A 17,257-nucleotide genomic window follows, 5' to 3' on the forward strand; every position below is an offset into this window, starting at 1 on the left:
TGTGTTATACAGCAGTCTGTGTTAGTGAGTATTGTGTGTGTGTGTGTGTTATACAGCAGTCTGTGTTAGTGAGTATTGTGTGTTTGAGTTACAATAGTAGTGTCGCCCCTCCTCTTCTCCCTCCCCCTTCCCCAGCAGCTTGTAGATCTCAATGACTGGTAGGTTCAATTTGAGGAGAGCTGGAACTTCCTTTGTGAAACCCACCCCTAGGATCTGGTCGAGTTGTTCAGCCTGTTGGACGGGAAGGGACGGAGGAGCCCTCGGGGAGCAGTGAGGAGCAGCGAGAGGCCTCTCGGAGGAGGTGTGAATGAGGGGCGGGGAGGGGGGTGCGATGCTGGTGAGTTCCCCTTTCAGAAGCATGTTCTCTGACAATGCAAACCTGCAACTTCTGACCCAGAGTCTCTCTTTGCGCAGTCTTCCTTCTGTATCCTCTCCTCGCCTGAATATCCAAGGAAAAGTGACTGATTAAATTTGCAGTCGCACCATTTGGGGAGGCAGGGGAGATTATATTGGTTTCAATTGCAGGTTTCATTTGCATCTGGAGTGAGTTTGTACTGTTTATGAATAATGAGACGCTATAATTACACTGTCCCTGTTTTGCTGATTTCTTTGTGCTGCCAATTGCAGCAACATCACATTTTGGTGAAATTCTTCCCCTTCGTCATGTGTATGGGTTATACTCTGGGACTGAGAGACCCTGTGCATGTTCTTTGGGGGATGGGTGCAGTCTTGGAGTCTGTTTGTTTTGGAAAGTAATCTACAACTAACAGCCCTTGCTCTCTCTCTTTCTCTCTAGCCAATTTTTTTTTTGTTCAGATACAATTGCAGCTCTAGTTCTGACCTCTTGTATTCATCGGAATCTTATGAATGACCATGAAGGAATGGGGGCGGGGCTCAGATCGGGGCTTGTTATAGAGTTACACAGCACGGAAACAGACCCTGGGCTCCAACTCGTCCACGCCGAGCAAACATTGCAAACTAAACCAGTCCTATTTGCCGGCATTTGGCCCATATCCCTCTGAACCCTTCCTTGTCATATACCCATGCAGTTGCCTTATAAAATGTAATGTAGCCGACATTTAGAGCTGACAGATAGCATACTGTTACTTTTATACATGATCTCAATTTCATTCAGCAAGATGTTCAGAACTATCAACACATTCCCAAAACAACTCCATGGAGACCAGTATCCCATCACCCAGTCAGTCTTATTTACTGGTGGAGAGTCCTGATTCAGCACTTTTGCCTGCCGCTGTTGTTTGGCTTTGTCACAATGTTATAATTTCCTCATTCCTAACTCATTCACAGACACTGCAAATGTTGCTTCTGCTTTCCTTTTAATCTTTTGTATAACAGCACTTTGTTAATCTGTAAGATTTGTACCTACGTACTTGTAGCTAAGATGGTACCGTTAAAAGGCAGCCATTATAAAAACTTTTCACTGTACTTCTGTATTGGAGTACAAGTCATGATAAAGGGTCTAGGCCCAAAATGTCAGCCTTCCTGCTCCTCTGATGCTGCTTGGCCTGCTGTGTTCATCCAGCTCTACACCTTGTTATCTCAGATTCTCCAGCATCTGCAGTTCCTACTATCTCTGATATATTCTATATTCCTTCAGAGCCAGCTCCCAGAGTTTCAGATCATCTGACATTCCTGTTTATAGCTGTCAGCCAGGGCTCCCTGATTGGGCCAGATTAACAGCCCCAATCAGGGAACTCATATTCAATGACCTTGTTACAATCACTGCATCTCACCCCCTCTGAGTCTTTCAGCATCTCATTAAGAGTTAAACCAAAGTCACGTGCCTCTGCCAGTCATCTTAATCTAGTCAAAAATCCTGATATAGATGCCCCTGGTTCTCAAATTGCCGAGTAAAACCGATAGTGTCTCAGAATTAGAGGAGACTTGGGGTCATAATATTCCTTAACTAAATCTGTCAACTCTTGAAAGATTTTAACATCTGGTGCCCCAGGGAAAGTTAGGCTCCTAATAACCATAAAAAGCTGCAGCCCAGAAGCTATCAGGAGATTTCCTTAGACATAGTAAGAACTGCAGATGCTGGAGTCAGAGATAACACAGCGTGGAGCTGGAGGAACACAGCAGGCCAGGCAGCATCAGAGGAGCAGGAAAGCTGACGTTTTGGGTCGGGCCCCTTCTGAGGAGGAGGCCCAGGATGGACATGTCAGACAGGGAGTGGGAGGGGGAATTAAAATAGTTCATGACCAGAAGGTGTTGTCATTTTTTGTGTACAGAGTACAGATGCTCTACGAGCCTACGTTTCGTCTCACCAATGTAGAGGAGACCACATCGGGAGCGGCGGATAGAGTAGACCAAGTTGACGGATGTGCAGGTGAACCTTTGTCTGATATGGAAGGTTTGTTTTGTGCCTCAAATGAAGGTGAAGGGGGAAGGTGTAAGGGCAGGTGTAGCACTTTCTGTGGTTGCAGAAAAGGTGCCGAGGATGGTGGGGATTTCCTTCTTCCTTTTCATCTTCCCCAATGTCATTTACCTGGAAAAAATAACGCATTTTTTCCACATACTGGGCCCAGTCTTTGACAGCAGGATCGAATGAATCAAGCTTCCCAAATAGCGGCATGATGCCAGAAATATTTCCCCTAACTCAAAGATGACAGTTGCAAGTGAATTTCTTCAGGAGCGTGCTTTTCTCTCGTTGCCACTGAAATAACTTGCACAGAGGCTAGGAGCCCATCACCACATCAGCCTTTATTTACACATTGAGAGTCCTTGACAATTCTAATGTCTCTTTTTTTAATTGCCCCCTCTGCTTTCTGGGCCCCACCCCTTGCTCTGTAATTAGCATTGCAACATCCAACATACTGGAGGGTGACGACAGCACATGTCCTTATTTCCCTCTCTCTTGCTGTTTCCTATGGTTTCCACATGGCTATGGTGTCTCCTCCTCAGTCACACACATACTCACAAATCCTGGAAAGAAAGTTCTCATGATGCCCAAGTTTATTTGGGTCTTGTTATACATTGAAACTCAATTGTTTTAAGCCCATTTATGGGGGTTTCTGATCACTTTGAACTAATGTTTACATCAGAAAAAAATTATTTTGAATCCGCCTGTTCAAATATGTTTTGACACACCTCCAGAGCAGCTGGGACTTGAACCTTTCGCCCAGAGGGAGGGTTATGACCACTGCTCCACAAAAGCCCCCTTAAGACAATGAAATGGTTGCAATTTCCAGATGCACAGACTCTCAGAAGCCGGTTTTATGAAATCCTCACCATTTGGGTGAAAACTTTCCTGTTGGCTGCTTTGACGCATCTGTTTAAAATGAATGAATGATTGCATTAAATTTACTGTGGAGAGGAGACTTGAGGATTAAGTTTTGATTTTGTAAAACAAGTTGAAGAATAAAGTTGACCACCAAGATGTAAGCTGGGCCAGAGTGACTGAGGAGTCAATGACTGATGAATCAGTGGTCAATGAGAAGCATCCTCATGAGTACATTCTACTTGTCTTGAACTTAATTTCCATTATAACTTAATTTCCATTGTTTGGCTCCCGCTTCTCTTCCAACTTTCCCTGTTGCTGATTGAGATTTACCCCATTTTCTTTTTCTCTGTCAACCATCACAATGTAGTCACAAGCTCTGACTGACTGTCTGTGTGGAGTTTGCACATTCTCCCCGTGTCTGTGTGGGTTTCCTCCGGGTGCTCCGGTTTCCTTCCACAGTCCAAAGATGTGCAGGTTAGGTGGATTGGCCATGCTAAATTGCTCATAGTGTCTGGTTATGTGCAGGCTAGGTGGATTAGTCATGGAAAATGTAGGGTTGCACGGATAGGGTAGAGGGATGGATGTGGGTGTGATGCGTTACAGAGGGTCGGTGTGGACTTGATGGGCTGAATGGCCTGCTTCCACTCTCTAGGGATTCCACAATTCTGTGATTCCATATATTAGATAACTCTCTGGAGTCAGTTTCTGAAACCTCAATTTTATGGTCAATTTTCTTACAACAAAAGAAAACTCCTACAAGCAAACTAACCACAAGCACCATTTGAGCTCTGAAAATCAGATCAATATTGTGAAGGCTTTTTCAGTTGCACTCATCAGCACAGCTGCAAAAATACCAAACTTCAATGGTAATAATAATTTATACTGCATAAGAAAAGGGTTCTTTGAAATAGTTGAACAGCCACTATGCACTAGCAATACAAATGGTTTTCTCCACTAACAAGAAGTTGCAGTCAAGGCAAAGCGATGTTATTCCCATCTTACAAATGAGAAGGTGAGAGATAAATTTTAGTGCTGGTGCAATGCTAGATGCATTGGTCTTGTGACTTAATAACTCCTGGTGGATTGTATAAATCCGCACTTTCTGCCTATTTGCAGCAGGCAGCATACTGATCGTGTTTAACCAGGCTGCTCTTACAAAACTCAGAGCATATTGTGCATCATTAAATGTGACTCTGCAGTTGGACAGCATTTGCCAAACAATCCCAAATGTACTAAGAGTTGCACTAACAATGAATTTAAGATTTTTAATCATTGTAACTCACTGACACTTGTTACACATATACATAGATAGGACCCTGTCCTCAAAAGCATATGGGCAGCAATTCTCGATTGAAATATCTTAGCTTGTCTACCAATCAACACACTTTTCTCATAGAGTATAAACTGTTGCTCAGCTTGAAATTTGGTATTCTTTATAAAAACCGAAAGAACTAGGAATGCTGTAAATCAAGAACAAAAACAAAGCTGGAAAAGCTCAGCAGGTCTAGCAGCATCCATGAAGGAAAAGACAGAGTTAAAGTTTTGGGTCCGGTGACGCTTCTTGTATTCTTATATCTGTCCTTAGGTAGAAAGTTTTAATGGAATTTCTCTTTTCACAGCAATATATCACATTGGTTCAGTGGGTAATACTTTCATCTCAGACCCAGGATTGTGGGTCATCACACAAACTCAGGATCATAGCAGTGAGCTGCTCTGGTCAGAGATACTGTTTAACATAAGATAAAATGTTAAACAGCTGCATGTTACAGTCTTGGATGGACATTAAAGATCCTGAGGTCTCAAAAAGGAGTCATATAATTTTTTTCCCAATGTCCCAATGTCAATAGTTATCCCTCATCCAGCACTGGCCATCCATCTCATTGCTGTATGTGGAAAATTGTGAGCATATTGTCAGCAACAGTTCCTGTAAAGGATGAGATTTCTGAATATTTGGAAGAATGGTAAAATAGGGCAAAGTCAGCATGGTTTCATCAAGGACAGGTCATGCCTGACAAATCTGCTAGAATTCTTTGAGCAAGTAACGAGCAGGGTAGACCAAGGAGAGCCAATGGATGTTATCTGCCTGAACTTCAAGAAGGCCTTTGACAAGGTGCCACACAGGAGGCTGCTGAGTCAGATAAGGACCCATTGTGCTAGAGGCAAGGTGCTATCATGGATAGAAGATTGGCTGTCTGGCAGGAAGCAGAGAGTGGGGATAAAGGGGTCTTTCTCAGGATGGCAGCCAGTGACAAGTGGCATTCCGCAAGGGTCAGTGTTGGGACCACAACTTTTCACTTTATACATTAACGATCTAGATGAAGGAACTGTGGGCATTCTGGCTAAGTTTGCAGATGATACAAAGATAAGTAGAGGGACAGGTAGTATTTAGGAGGTGGGGGAGGTTGCAGAAGGATTTGGACAGGTTAGGAGAGTGGGCAAAGAAGTGGCAGATGGAGTACAACGTAGGAAAGTGTGAGGTCATGCACTTTTGTAAAAGTGATAAAAGCATGGACTATTTTCTAAATGGAGAAAAAATTCAGAAGTCTGAAGTGCAAAGAGACTTGGGAGTTCTAGTCCAGGATTCTCTCAAGGTAAACTTGCAGGTTGAGTCAGTAGTCAGGAAGGCAAATGCAATGTTGGCATTTATTTTGACAGGACTTGAATATAAAAGCAGGGATGTACTACTGGGGCTTTACAAGCCTCTGGTCAGACCACATTTGGAGTATTGTGCGCAGTTTTGGGCCCCACATCTCAGGAAGGATGCACTGACCCTGGAGTGGGTTCAGAGGAGGTTCACGAGAATGGTCTCAAGAATGTAAAGCTTAACATATGAGGAATGTTTGAGGACTCTGGGACTATACTCATTGGTGTTTAGAAGGACGAGGGGGGATCTAATTGAAACTTACAGAATACTGAATGGCCTGGACAGAGTGGATGTTGGGAAGATGCTTCCATTGGTAGGAGAGACTAGGACCCGAGGGCACAGCCTTAGAGTAAAGGGAAGACCTTTTAGAACGGAGGTAAGGAGAAACTTCTTCAGCCAGAGAGTAGTGAATCTATGGAATTCACTGCCACAGAAGGCTGTGGAGGCCAGGTCATTGAGTACATTTAAGACTGAGATAGATAGGTTCTTGATTATCAAGGGGATCAAGAGTTACGGGGAGAAAGCCGGAGAGTGGGGTTGAGGAACTTAGCAGCCATGATTGAATGGCAGAGCAGACTCGATGGGCCAAATGGCCTAATTTCTACTCCTAGGTCTTATGGTCTTATGGTCTATTTTACAGCATTGGCTGAACTTCCTGAGATGTAACAATGTCCTGAGGCTGTGAAAGATACTATAGAAATGAAGGGGTTTTTAAAATAAATATACTTTACAGTACAGAATCAAAGTCTCCCTGTCTGTTATTAACTGAACAGTGCTGTCAAAAGTCAAAAGTATTTCCCAATCAATGCTTCAGTTTCGGACACTGTCAGTACATTACAACAACTTGCATTTATGTAGCAGATCTGATGAAGTAAATCAAATCAAGAAACAAGGTGCATTTGGCACAAATCGAAGCTGTGCAAAAGCAGTGGATGATGGGATAGATGGAAGGGGGTTTTAAAGAGCATAATAAAGAAAGTGAAGAGGTTTAGCGAGGGAATTCCAGAGTTTGGGATCTGGGCATTTGAAGGCACAGCCATGAATGGTGGGGATGTGCAACAGGCCAGAATTGGAAGAACGCAGAGACTTTGGAGAGATGCGGGACTTGAGACGTTCATAGAGAATTCAATGAAACCATGGAGGGATTTGAATACAAGATGAGAATTTTAAAATTAAGACCTGAAACAAAGACAGTGAATGAGAAGGATGATGATTAAATGTTGAATGGAACATCACTGACTCTTTCTTACAATACCAGGCCACTGTTTTTGTTACAACATGCACTTTTTTCTTTTTATCATTCACAGGATGAGGGCATCACTGGCTAGGTGAGGATTTATTACCCATCCCTAATTGCCCAGAGGGCAATTAAGAGTCAGCTACATTGCTGTGGGTCTGGAGTCATATGTAGGCCAGACCAGGTAAGGATGGCAGTTCTGTTACCTAAATTGAACCAGATGGGATTTTCCCAACATTTAACAATGGATTTATGGAAATCAGATTCTAGGCTTTTAAAAAAAAAATTTCAAATTCCACTATCTCCTGCGGCAGGATTTGAACCAAGGTCCCCAAAACATTACCTGGATAATGCCATTAGGTCATCACCTCTGCTATAGCTCAGCTGCATTGGTTGGATTTGAACCTATGCCCCCTGAAAAGCTATCTGATTGCTAGCTTAGTACTATTACCATTGTGACACTAACTTTCCCATTGAAGGGCACATGTTGCAGGAGTATACTGTACCTTAGACTGTTTTAACATGTATTGTTCACTCAGTGTGAGAAAGATAGTTCAATTATCTCCATTCATTGAGTGTATTATCTGATACACATTGCCAAACAAATTTTATCGTGAAATTGGACAGGAAGTTTTTGAAGAGACTTTTCTAACGTTGAGATCCAGGGTAACTTATTGCAATGGATTCAAAGTTGGCTTTATGGCAGGAAGAGAGTGATGGTAGAAGGCTGTACGTATTAGTGGATGACAAGCAGGAGGCTGGAAGAACACAGCAGGCCAGGCAGCATCTGGAGCAAAGGAGCAGTCAACGTTTCGGGTATAACCCTTCTTCAGTCCTGTTCTTCCAGCCTCTTGTTTGTCTACAAATGCTGAGCAAAACGATCACCTTGTCTACATTTGATCTCATCGCTGTAGAGGAGACCACATCGGGAGCAGCAAATGCAATGGACTAGGTCGGAAGAGATGCAGGTGAAGCTATGTCTCACTTGGAAGGGCTGTTTAGGGCCCGGGATAGAGGTGAGGGAGGTGGTGTGTGGGCAGGTGTTGCATTGTTTACGGTTACAGGGGAAGGTACCGCGGGGGTTGGAGTGGCTGGTGGGGAGTGTGGTGCGAACTAAGGAGTAGTGAAAGGTTCTTGCGGAAGGCAGAGAGTGGTGGGGAGTGGAAGATGTTCTGGGTGGTGGGGTCTAACTGGAGTTGGCGGAAGTGTTTGAGGATGATATGTTGGATGCGGAGGCTGGTGGGGTGTAAAGTGAGGACAAGGGGGACGCTATTTTTATTATATTTGGAGGGAGATGGTGGTTAAGAGCTGTGGAGCAGGGAATGGAGGAGGTGCAGTGGAGAGCTGTCTGGATGATAGAGGTGGGGAAAGAGCATTGTTTGAAAAAGACGGACATCTGGGATGCTTGGGAGTGGAATGTCTCCTCGTCACAGCAGGGCAGATGTTACCGCAGCCTAGTATGCAGTAGTGTACCATAAGGATCAGTGCTAAGCCCCTTAATCTTTGTGATAGACAATGTCAATAAGGATGTGGAGGGGAGTGTTGATAAGTAAGTTTGCAGATGATATACTAATTAGCTGGATGGCTAATAGTGTGGAAGAAGGATTTAGGTCACTGGAAGATACAAATGGATTGGGTGGGTGAGAGATCAGTGGCAGATGGAATTTAACCCTGAAAAGTGTGAGGTGATACATTTGGCAGAAATAACAAGACAAGGGAGTATGCAATGAATGGCAGGACACTAGGAAGCTAAGAGAGGAACAGAGGGATCATGGGCTGATTGTCTTCAGGTTCCATAAGATGGCAGGACAGGTTATGAATACTTGAAATGTCATAACATTCAAGGCTTTGGGTTAAGTGCTGGAAAGTGGGATTGGAATAGATAGGCTGTCATAGACTTGATGGGCCAAAGGGCCTTTCCTGTCCTGTATGATTCTGAGAGAAAGTAAAATCTACTGAGCATGTGAGTTGCATCAGTCCTTTCAAACAATGCAGTCAACACACAGAATATATGTGGGTTTACATGCATGTGCAAACACAGATAAATGCATGTACACTCAAAAACAGACACACAGAGATTTACATGTACAGACAGATTCAGGTAGACACAGACTTGCAAACACATGGACATATATACACAAGCACAGACTTCTACACATACACAAGGACAGACTTGTATACACATAAACAAACACAGACTTACACACTCACAAATGCACCCACTTGCAGACCGGAATGTTAAGGATGGTAGATCTTCACTAACCCCAGGCCAGTGCACTGGGACTATGAGTTCGAATCCCACCATGGTAGATGTTGAAGTTTGGATTCTTGAAAATCTGGAATTTAATGGTGACCGTGTAACCTTTGTCAAATAACATTTGGATGACTAATGTTCTTTAAGGAAAGAAATCTGCCATCCTTTTACTTGGTCTGACCTACATGTGAGTCTGGACTGACAGCAATAACTCGGGACTGCCCCCTGGGCAGTTAGGGATGGGCAACAAATGCTGTCCTGGCCAATGATCCCCACATCCACAAAACCAGTTTTTAAAATGCCCATTCAAAGGGGCAGTGTGCACGCGATGAGCCAAATAACCTCCATCTATATTGGAACAATTCTGTGACTCTGCGATGTGTATTTCCTACTGAATCAACACTTACGGCTGCCCAGTAACCAGAGACATAAGCAGACGCATTGATCAAAACAAAAATTGCATTCTCTGCTTTCATATGTTACCAGACAAACATCTGACAAAGATTAAAATTCACAAACACACACCTTAGCAACATGACTATTGTGATCAGGTGATCAATGAAAGAGTTTTTCAAAAAGCATACAAATCAGAAATGTAATAATCTCACATCTGGATTCCCAATTTACCACATGTGGCTAACATCTTGGACACTGCTGGTTTAAAAGGGTCTGTTCATTGTGTTTGCTGTAAGTGTCCAAATATTGCCCATCAATCAGTGTGGCAATGCTTTTAGGTGGTTAAAGCAGAAACAGTGCAAGGCCTTAGAGTCACAGCAGCTGGTTTAATGATTAAGAGTGTGTTTATTGACAAACGATTTGTTCCGTATTTTTTTACAGACTGATTTCTTTTGATCTGTGGAAGGCGCTGTATTGCCACGCATGTTAAAGAGTTGAGATCCTGGTGGTAGAAAACATGAGATTGTGTCACATGAACTGTGCACGTGAAACTAATAAGATTGAACGTAGCAACATGTTAGTCACTGGGATCCGATACTGGAGTCCAGACGGTTCATACATAAAACAATAACGAGAGGACGCTCAATGATACACGGTGTATTATCTGTTTTACTAAAAACAGGATAGAAAGGTTTAAATTCACACACCGTACCAATGTGAGTATTCAGATCACATAATCAAAATGCAGGAATATACCTCTGTATCCTGAAAGACATATGGCTGATGTATTGAACAAGGCTGGTCCATTCGTAGGAGCAGCAGTAGGCCATTGAGCCCATCGAGCATGTTCCACCATTCAGAGAGATCATGGTTGATCTGTGGCCTAGCTTGACATACCTGCCTTTGGCCCATATTCCCTTCATACTTTTGTTTTAATGAAAATGGGATATGATGTTGGAGCCTCTGAATTAGCAACATAGTGGAGAAATTCTTTGTTCATGCAAGCTTGAGTTTGTTATTTCAAGACATTTTGATTGAAAATTGGAAACATTTGTGCCAAACCAAGACCCCCCATGACATTTTCCTCAGGCATTGTCATAATATACTCAGAAATTCCAATCTGTAAGTAATTTATGGTCCAGTCTTAATTAACCTTTAACATAATGATTTCTATAAACCCCTAACATTAAGCTGAGAATAAATCAGGAGATAATGAGGGCATGTAAAAATGGCAGTTATTAATCATCTATCTTCATATAGATTGGGATAGTCAGATTGGCAGAGATAGCCATGAGGAAGAATTCATAGAACGTATTCACGACAGATACTTAGAACAATATGTTCAAGGTGATTTTTATTTTATTCATTCAGCATTTATTGTCCATCCCTAATTGCTCAGAGGGCAGTTACAAGATCCACCACATTGCTGTGAGTCTGAAGTCACAGATAGGCCAGACCAGATAAGGATGGCAGAATTCCTTTCCTTTCACATTAGTGAACCAGGTGGGTTTCTGTTCCCCAAAAGTCAGCAATGGTCTTCATTAAACTTTAAATTTCATTGAATTGAATTCAGATTCCACCATCTGCCATGGTAGGATTTGAATGCAGGTTTGCCAGAACATTACCTAGGTCTCTGCATTAATAGATCTAGTGATAATACCATTAGGCGACCATCTCCCATTCTCACCTCCACTTTCCTGCCCTTCCTGAGAACCTTAGACTGCTTTATCTATGAAATTTGCCGCTGCCTTTGTGTCAGTATCCCTCAGAGATGTATGCGAAGTGTTGGAAAGATTTGCTTGGATGATTAACAAGCTAAACTGTCATACAATCACTCTTTTAAAGGCCATATCATTCATCCCCAGTCAGGTCTAATATTTGCTCCTCTCCTTATCAACCCCAATATGTGCTCCTTTCTGTGAACCAGGCTGAGTCAGTCAGATCCTGGAATGAAAGCTGTCCTGATGTTTCTTTTATTTTAGATAATGTGGTGGTCATTCAATAAAACATAGTAATACCACACTGTAGTTTTTTTTTTAACAATGGTATAGAAAGTTATTATACAAAAGACAAGAAAAAAAGTTGTCTAATTCTAGAACACAGTTTGAAACTTCTTGAAACATCCAGCAAACAAATTCTCATCCTGTTTTCTGATACTATCCATTACAGAGATTCAAATACAGTGAAATTACTCCACCATATAAAATACTTAAATTTTATTTCACTAATTCTGTCCAGCTCTGTTCTGTGAACTGTCAAATATGAGCTTAAACTTTCTTAGCTCCTAATAACCTGCAGATTCCTACTCTAATACATCAGGTTTAGATGTTTCACAAACTAAACTTTTTAGACCAAAGTAACCATGTTTTCTCTGAACTGTCATATACTTCTTTATCAGAAAGAAATTATGTTTGCTTAGCTAAATATATTTATCTGAACCCACTCAGGTCTATTCTGAACTATCTGAAAAAACTTTAAATTTCAGCAACAATCCTTGTCCTTAATCAAAAATAAGCAAATACCTTCAATATTTACTCAAGCTGTCATAAAAGAAACAATAAAAACAATCTTCCATTAACACTCCAAATGTCCCTGCTGTCTGATATATACTGAATTAGATCACTATTCCAGAAGGACTGTCTGAATGAGTTATTTTTTAAAAATGCTTCAGAAGAGCGACCAACCCTATACGCCACTATGTAAAAACCCATACTCTCAAAATGATCTTTATATATTATATATCTATGTACATCTCACTGATCAGGACAGATCCATACCCAATCATCAATCAAGACTGATCCATCCTCTTGGTCCATGACCCTCCCTTACTCCCTGAAGATCTGTGGCCCTCATCGGGATGGTATCTAGTTCTAGCTCAGGAATGAGTCATGTGTGATGTTGTGGAATGGAGCAAGATACTGAGCTAAAGAAATGGAATGTGAGAAGAGGCCATTTGATCACTTGACCCAACGGGGAGCCACGTGCTGATGAGAGAGAGGAATGGTTGTAAAGTATCATCCAAGAATGTATCTGAATGGATTGGTAATCCAGCAGACATATCTTTCCTCTCATGGGTAGCTCCTCTCTTTGAGAAAACCAGATGAATACATGAGAGAAATGGGGACAGAAAGATATCCTAGAAGGCTGAGACAAGGTGAATGGACTGGGTGTAGGCTTTTGAAGTGTATAAATACCAGCAGAGATTAGATGAGCTGAATGGCCTGATTCTATGCTATAGGTTCCAAGTTCTGGGGTTGAAATTCCACTTATTTCCTCCACTGCTTGTTTGGTGAAGTGTTTACCTTTTGGTTTCTGACTGAAGTGTAAGGGGTAAAGAGGAAGGAGTGAGTTTTTTTTATTCACTCAGGGGACATGGGGATACTGGCTGGGCCAGCATTTATTGCCTGTTGAGAAGGTGATGGTGAGCTGCCTTCTTGAACCGCTGCAGTTCACCTGCTGTGGGTTGAATTTACTGAAATTCAGTCAGATTTCATCGCCAATTCAGTCTTTGAAGCTTGGCGTAAGGGCTCGCTGAAGACTCTTCACCAATGCTGACTGCAGCTTTCACTGGATGTGCGGATTCCACTTTTATTTTACGATTTTGTCAACAGTGATTAACAGAAATAAATTATGGTGCAGTCATTAAATTACTGTACTTTAGAGGCCTGTGCTAATAATTGGGTAGACAGTGAGGTCAACTCCACTTTATGTTCAGTTTTAAAAAAGAATTAGATTTAAAAAGCAATGTCATAAAAATCTAACTTGATCACCTTTTAGGGCAGGGAGCTGACTGTTCTCGACTAGAGACAAAAAAAGCTGCAGATGCTGGAATTCAAGGTAGACAGACAGGAGGCTGGAAGAACACAGCAGGCCAGGCAGCATCTGGAGGAAAGGAGAAGTCAACATTTCGGGCATAACCGTTTTTCAGTCCTGTTCTTCCAGCCTCTTGTTTGTCTACAACTGACTGTTCTCACCTGGTCAAACTACAGTGGGTGACGTCAATTCCAAACCAACGTTGTTGACTCCCAAGTTTCCTCCAAAATGGTCACTCAGTTGTATCAAATTGCTTCTGCAGGATACAAAGAAGGTTCAACAATACCATCACTGGGTCAGTGAGGGGAGGGATTCAAATGCCAGTCTTATCAGTAGAGTCCATATTCTGTGCCTGATTGAAAATGAACATCAAAGAGGTGGAGTGTCGTTTGCAAGAAGGTTGTAGTGGTGAGAGTACAGTGTCACTGGTGAATCTGGGAGGGGATGATTGACCAGCGAAGGCTATTGTTGAAATTTGATGCTACAGCTTAAACCCCTGGGAGAATGACCTGAACTCTCCCCATATGTGTGTGTGCATGTGCTTGCCATTGACAGGGAAAAAGTTTTAAGGACTGTGGAGATATTAATGCTGCTGTTCTCCTACAATCTCTTCCATCAGGAAGAAGATACAGAAAACCTGAACATATGCATGAGCAAGTTCAGGAACAGCTTCTTCCTAGCCGTTATTAGATTGATGAATGAACACTCTAGCCTCAAATAACACTGACCTTGCTAACATTCACCTCGCCATTGCACGTCCTGTGCAATGTAACCTGTATGCCTCTGCCTAAGTCTTTTTGATCTGTATATCCTTTGCTTACTGTGATCTGCCTAGACCGCTCATAAACAAAGCTTTTCACTGTATTTCAGTACACTTGACAATAAATCAATCAATGTATTTAAACAGAGGCTTTCACGTCCTCAGGATATGCTTTGGACACAATAAAGAGCTTCTAAACTGTGTGCCTGGTATAACAGAGGAAACATAGCAGCCAATTAACACATAGCAAGCTCCGACAAACAGCCAGGGCCCTAAGTGCCTCGCTAAACTTCTCAAACTCTCTTTCCTCCTTTAAGCTGCTCTTCAAAACCAACTACGTTAGATCAGCTTTTGGTCAATAGATTGAATGTCTGCTTATGTGACTGTTCAATAATGTACAATAATGCTCCAGTGGTGTGTGTTAGAGTAGTTTAATTAAGGCAATGTTTTAAGTGCAAATTGTGGGCAGTTTGTCATTGTTGCAGTGTCTCAATTATATGGTATTTGAGAGATTTCTCTAGAGCCAAGTCCTTTCCTTTAATTCACTGACCTCTGTATTCCAACCGAGGAAAGGGCTCTCAAAGGTTGAAGGAATCATGAAAGTAAGTGATGTGACAAGGAATCGTACCAGCAAGGTTATGGAAGGATTAAGGACTGTCACTGCGTGTTTTACTAAACAATGTTTCCCTTGACAGGTCTTCCCCTCATGCTCCTTGAACATGTCCTCTGATGAGCTCTGTAAGTTCACCCTTTTTCATAAATTGTTTTGGAATGTTTGACTTGTATGCACTTGGAGCTCATTTACCTTACTCGTTTTATTCTGAACTCCTCATTTAACGACCAACAAACTCGCTCCCGACACATACACCAGTTTCGAGTGTATGAGTGTTGGTAGGTGATCGGAGTCAGAGAAACATGCCAGAATGGAGCCCTACAATCCCACAAGCCGTCACAAATATCCAACCAAAATGATTACTTTGCCTGATTCACTGCTATTCAGGACAAAATCAATTCACATCAGGTTTCCTCATTAACAGGAAAATAATGATTTATTTAACAAAAAAATCTTATTCACCAACAAATGGCAAAACAAAAATGGATTAGTCATTACTGCTTTTCAACATAAGCTATAACCCTTTAAAACCCAAGCATACACACATTCATTCACAAATAAGACAGATAAAATACAGATGATTTGACATAAATTATTCAGATGGAAAAATATAGACAGGACGAAACAAATTCTGTCATTCAAATTCCAGACCAAAGGGTGGGGGAAGTTCTTTCTCATGATCCTTTTAAATTTTTTCCCAGTGATGATGACATGATGTTGTTTGCAAAGCGATGGTTGATCTTCAATTGAGTAGCTCATTGGATGGACCTCTAGGTCTTTTCTTTATTAGAAATCTTTCTTTTTTTCCCTCTTCCGGTAATAGAGAGAGATGGTGAGAGATGCTTCTTGTTTACATGTTTCTGGATAACTCTGAGTACATAACACTCATCAGTCTAACAAGCTGCGGCCGGACCAATACAAAGGCTGTCGTTAAGCAGGTTTTCCTTCACGAAAATCTCCTGGTGCACCCTTCCTCATAAAGTATTTATGTCACTGATCTATAAATCCATGCATGGTGGTTCAGAGGTTAGCACTGCTGCCTCACAATGCCAGGAACAGGCAAAATGGAAGGGCAAAATGTGGCAGCGCAAGCTTGGAGGGCCAAAGGGCTGATTCCTGTGCTGTATTGTTCTTTTTTCTTTGAACCCGGGTTTGAGACCACCCTCGGGCGACTGTCTGTGTGAAGTTTGCACATTCTCCCCATATCTGTGTGGGTTTCCTCCAGGCGCTCCAGTTTCCTCCCACAGTCCAAAGATGTGCAGATAAGGTGAATTAGCCATGCAAAATTGCCCATAGTGTATAGGGATGTGCAGGCTAGGTGGCTTAACCATGGGAAATCCAGGGCAACAGAGATAGGATAGGGGGGTGAGTCTGGGCGGGATACTCTTTGCAGGGTCAGTGTGGACTTGTTGGGCCAAATGGCCTGCTTCCATACTGTAGGGATTCCATAAAATAACATAATCATGTACAGTTGAGGTGTGCACCACACAATCCTATTTGATGTTCAAGTTACAAATACTTTTCTGGTTCCCATGGTGATATATCAATGCCCAACTTCCGTCTTCCAGCTTGGAGTCCAAAAGGAAAACAAAAAGTATGTGGCCCCACACAGGAGTCAACCCAAAACTGGAGATCACCAGTTGTTGATTTGCAATACTGAACTTTAATTTCATGGGTCATTCTCCAGGTCAGCTACAATTAAAGCTGCTATATAAATGCAGGTTGTCGTTGTTGTCACAGGGTGCGTGGACTGTGGGAAATGCCTGCCAGGAGAGTGTAGGATACATGGACCATTGATCAAGGTGAAGGACAGGACCATTCCCAGCCGTGCCAGGCTGACTCTTCCACATTACCTTGCCCTCCGAATATTGGAGATGCCAGCTGTCAACAAACACAGTGAGTGCCTGGTACAGAGACTGTGCCGCACGGGCCCCAGGTCCTGAAGGTATCACTTACAGTTGGAGGTGAATGGCTATAAACCAGAGGAGAAGGGGACATAACAATGAACATATTGCAGAAGCAGCTGCAAAGTAAAGAATGGAATAAAGAGGCAACATCTTGGAGTTATCACCAACTAGAAACTGACTTGGACTAGCCTCATTGGTACACAAGCTGGTTCACAAAGACGTTAGTACACAGGCTGGTTCACAGAGACATTAGAACACAGGCTGGTTCACAGAGACATTGGTACACAGGCTGGTTCACTGAGACATTGGTACACAGGCTGGTTTACAGAGACATTAGTACACAGCTGGTTCACAGAGACATTAGTACACAGCTGGTTCACAGAGACATT

General features: G+C 42.3%; 1 protein-coding gene across 2 annotated transcripts in view; it reads left to right on the forward strand.

The window, feature by feature from the left end:
• The first annotated feature begins 229 nt into the window (after window positions 1-229).
• Window positions 230-17,257, forward strand: part of LOC109932452 (zinc finger protein PLAG1-like) — a 34,503-nt gene continuing 17,475 nt past the window's right edge. The window contains exons 1-4 of one of the 2 annotated variants that reach the window (XM_048601074.1): window positions 230-301; window positions 2,253-2,350; window positions 15,044-15,086; window positions 16,702-16,857. In XM_048601074.1, coding sequence (XP_048457031.1) covers window positions 15,068-15,086; window positions 16,702-16,857 — 175 coding nt within the window. In that variant the 5' untranslated portion in view covers window positions 230-301; window positions 2,253-2,350; window positions 15,044-15,067. Of the gene's footprint in view, window positions 338-2,252; window positions 2,351-15,043; window positions 15,087-16,701; window positions 16,858-17,257 lie in introns of both variants that reach the window. The other variant, XM_020531621.2, reaches the window with a different exon arrangement.

This window comes from Rhincodon typus, chromosome 9 (assembly GCF_021869965.1).
Source record: "Rhincodon typus isolate 14 chromosome 9, sRhiTyp1.1, whole genome shotgun sequence".
NCBI classification, from domain to species: Eukaryota; Metazoa; Chordata; class Chondrichthyes; order Orectolobiformes; family Rhincodontidae; genus Rhincodon; species Rhincodon typus.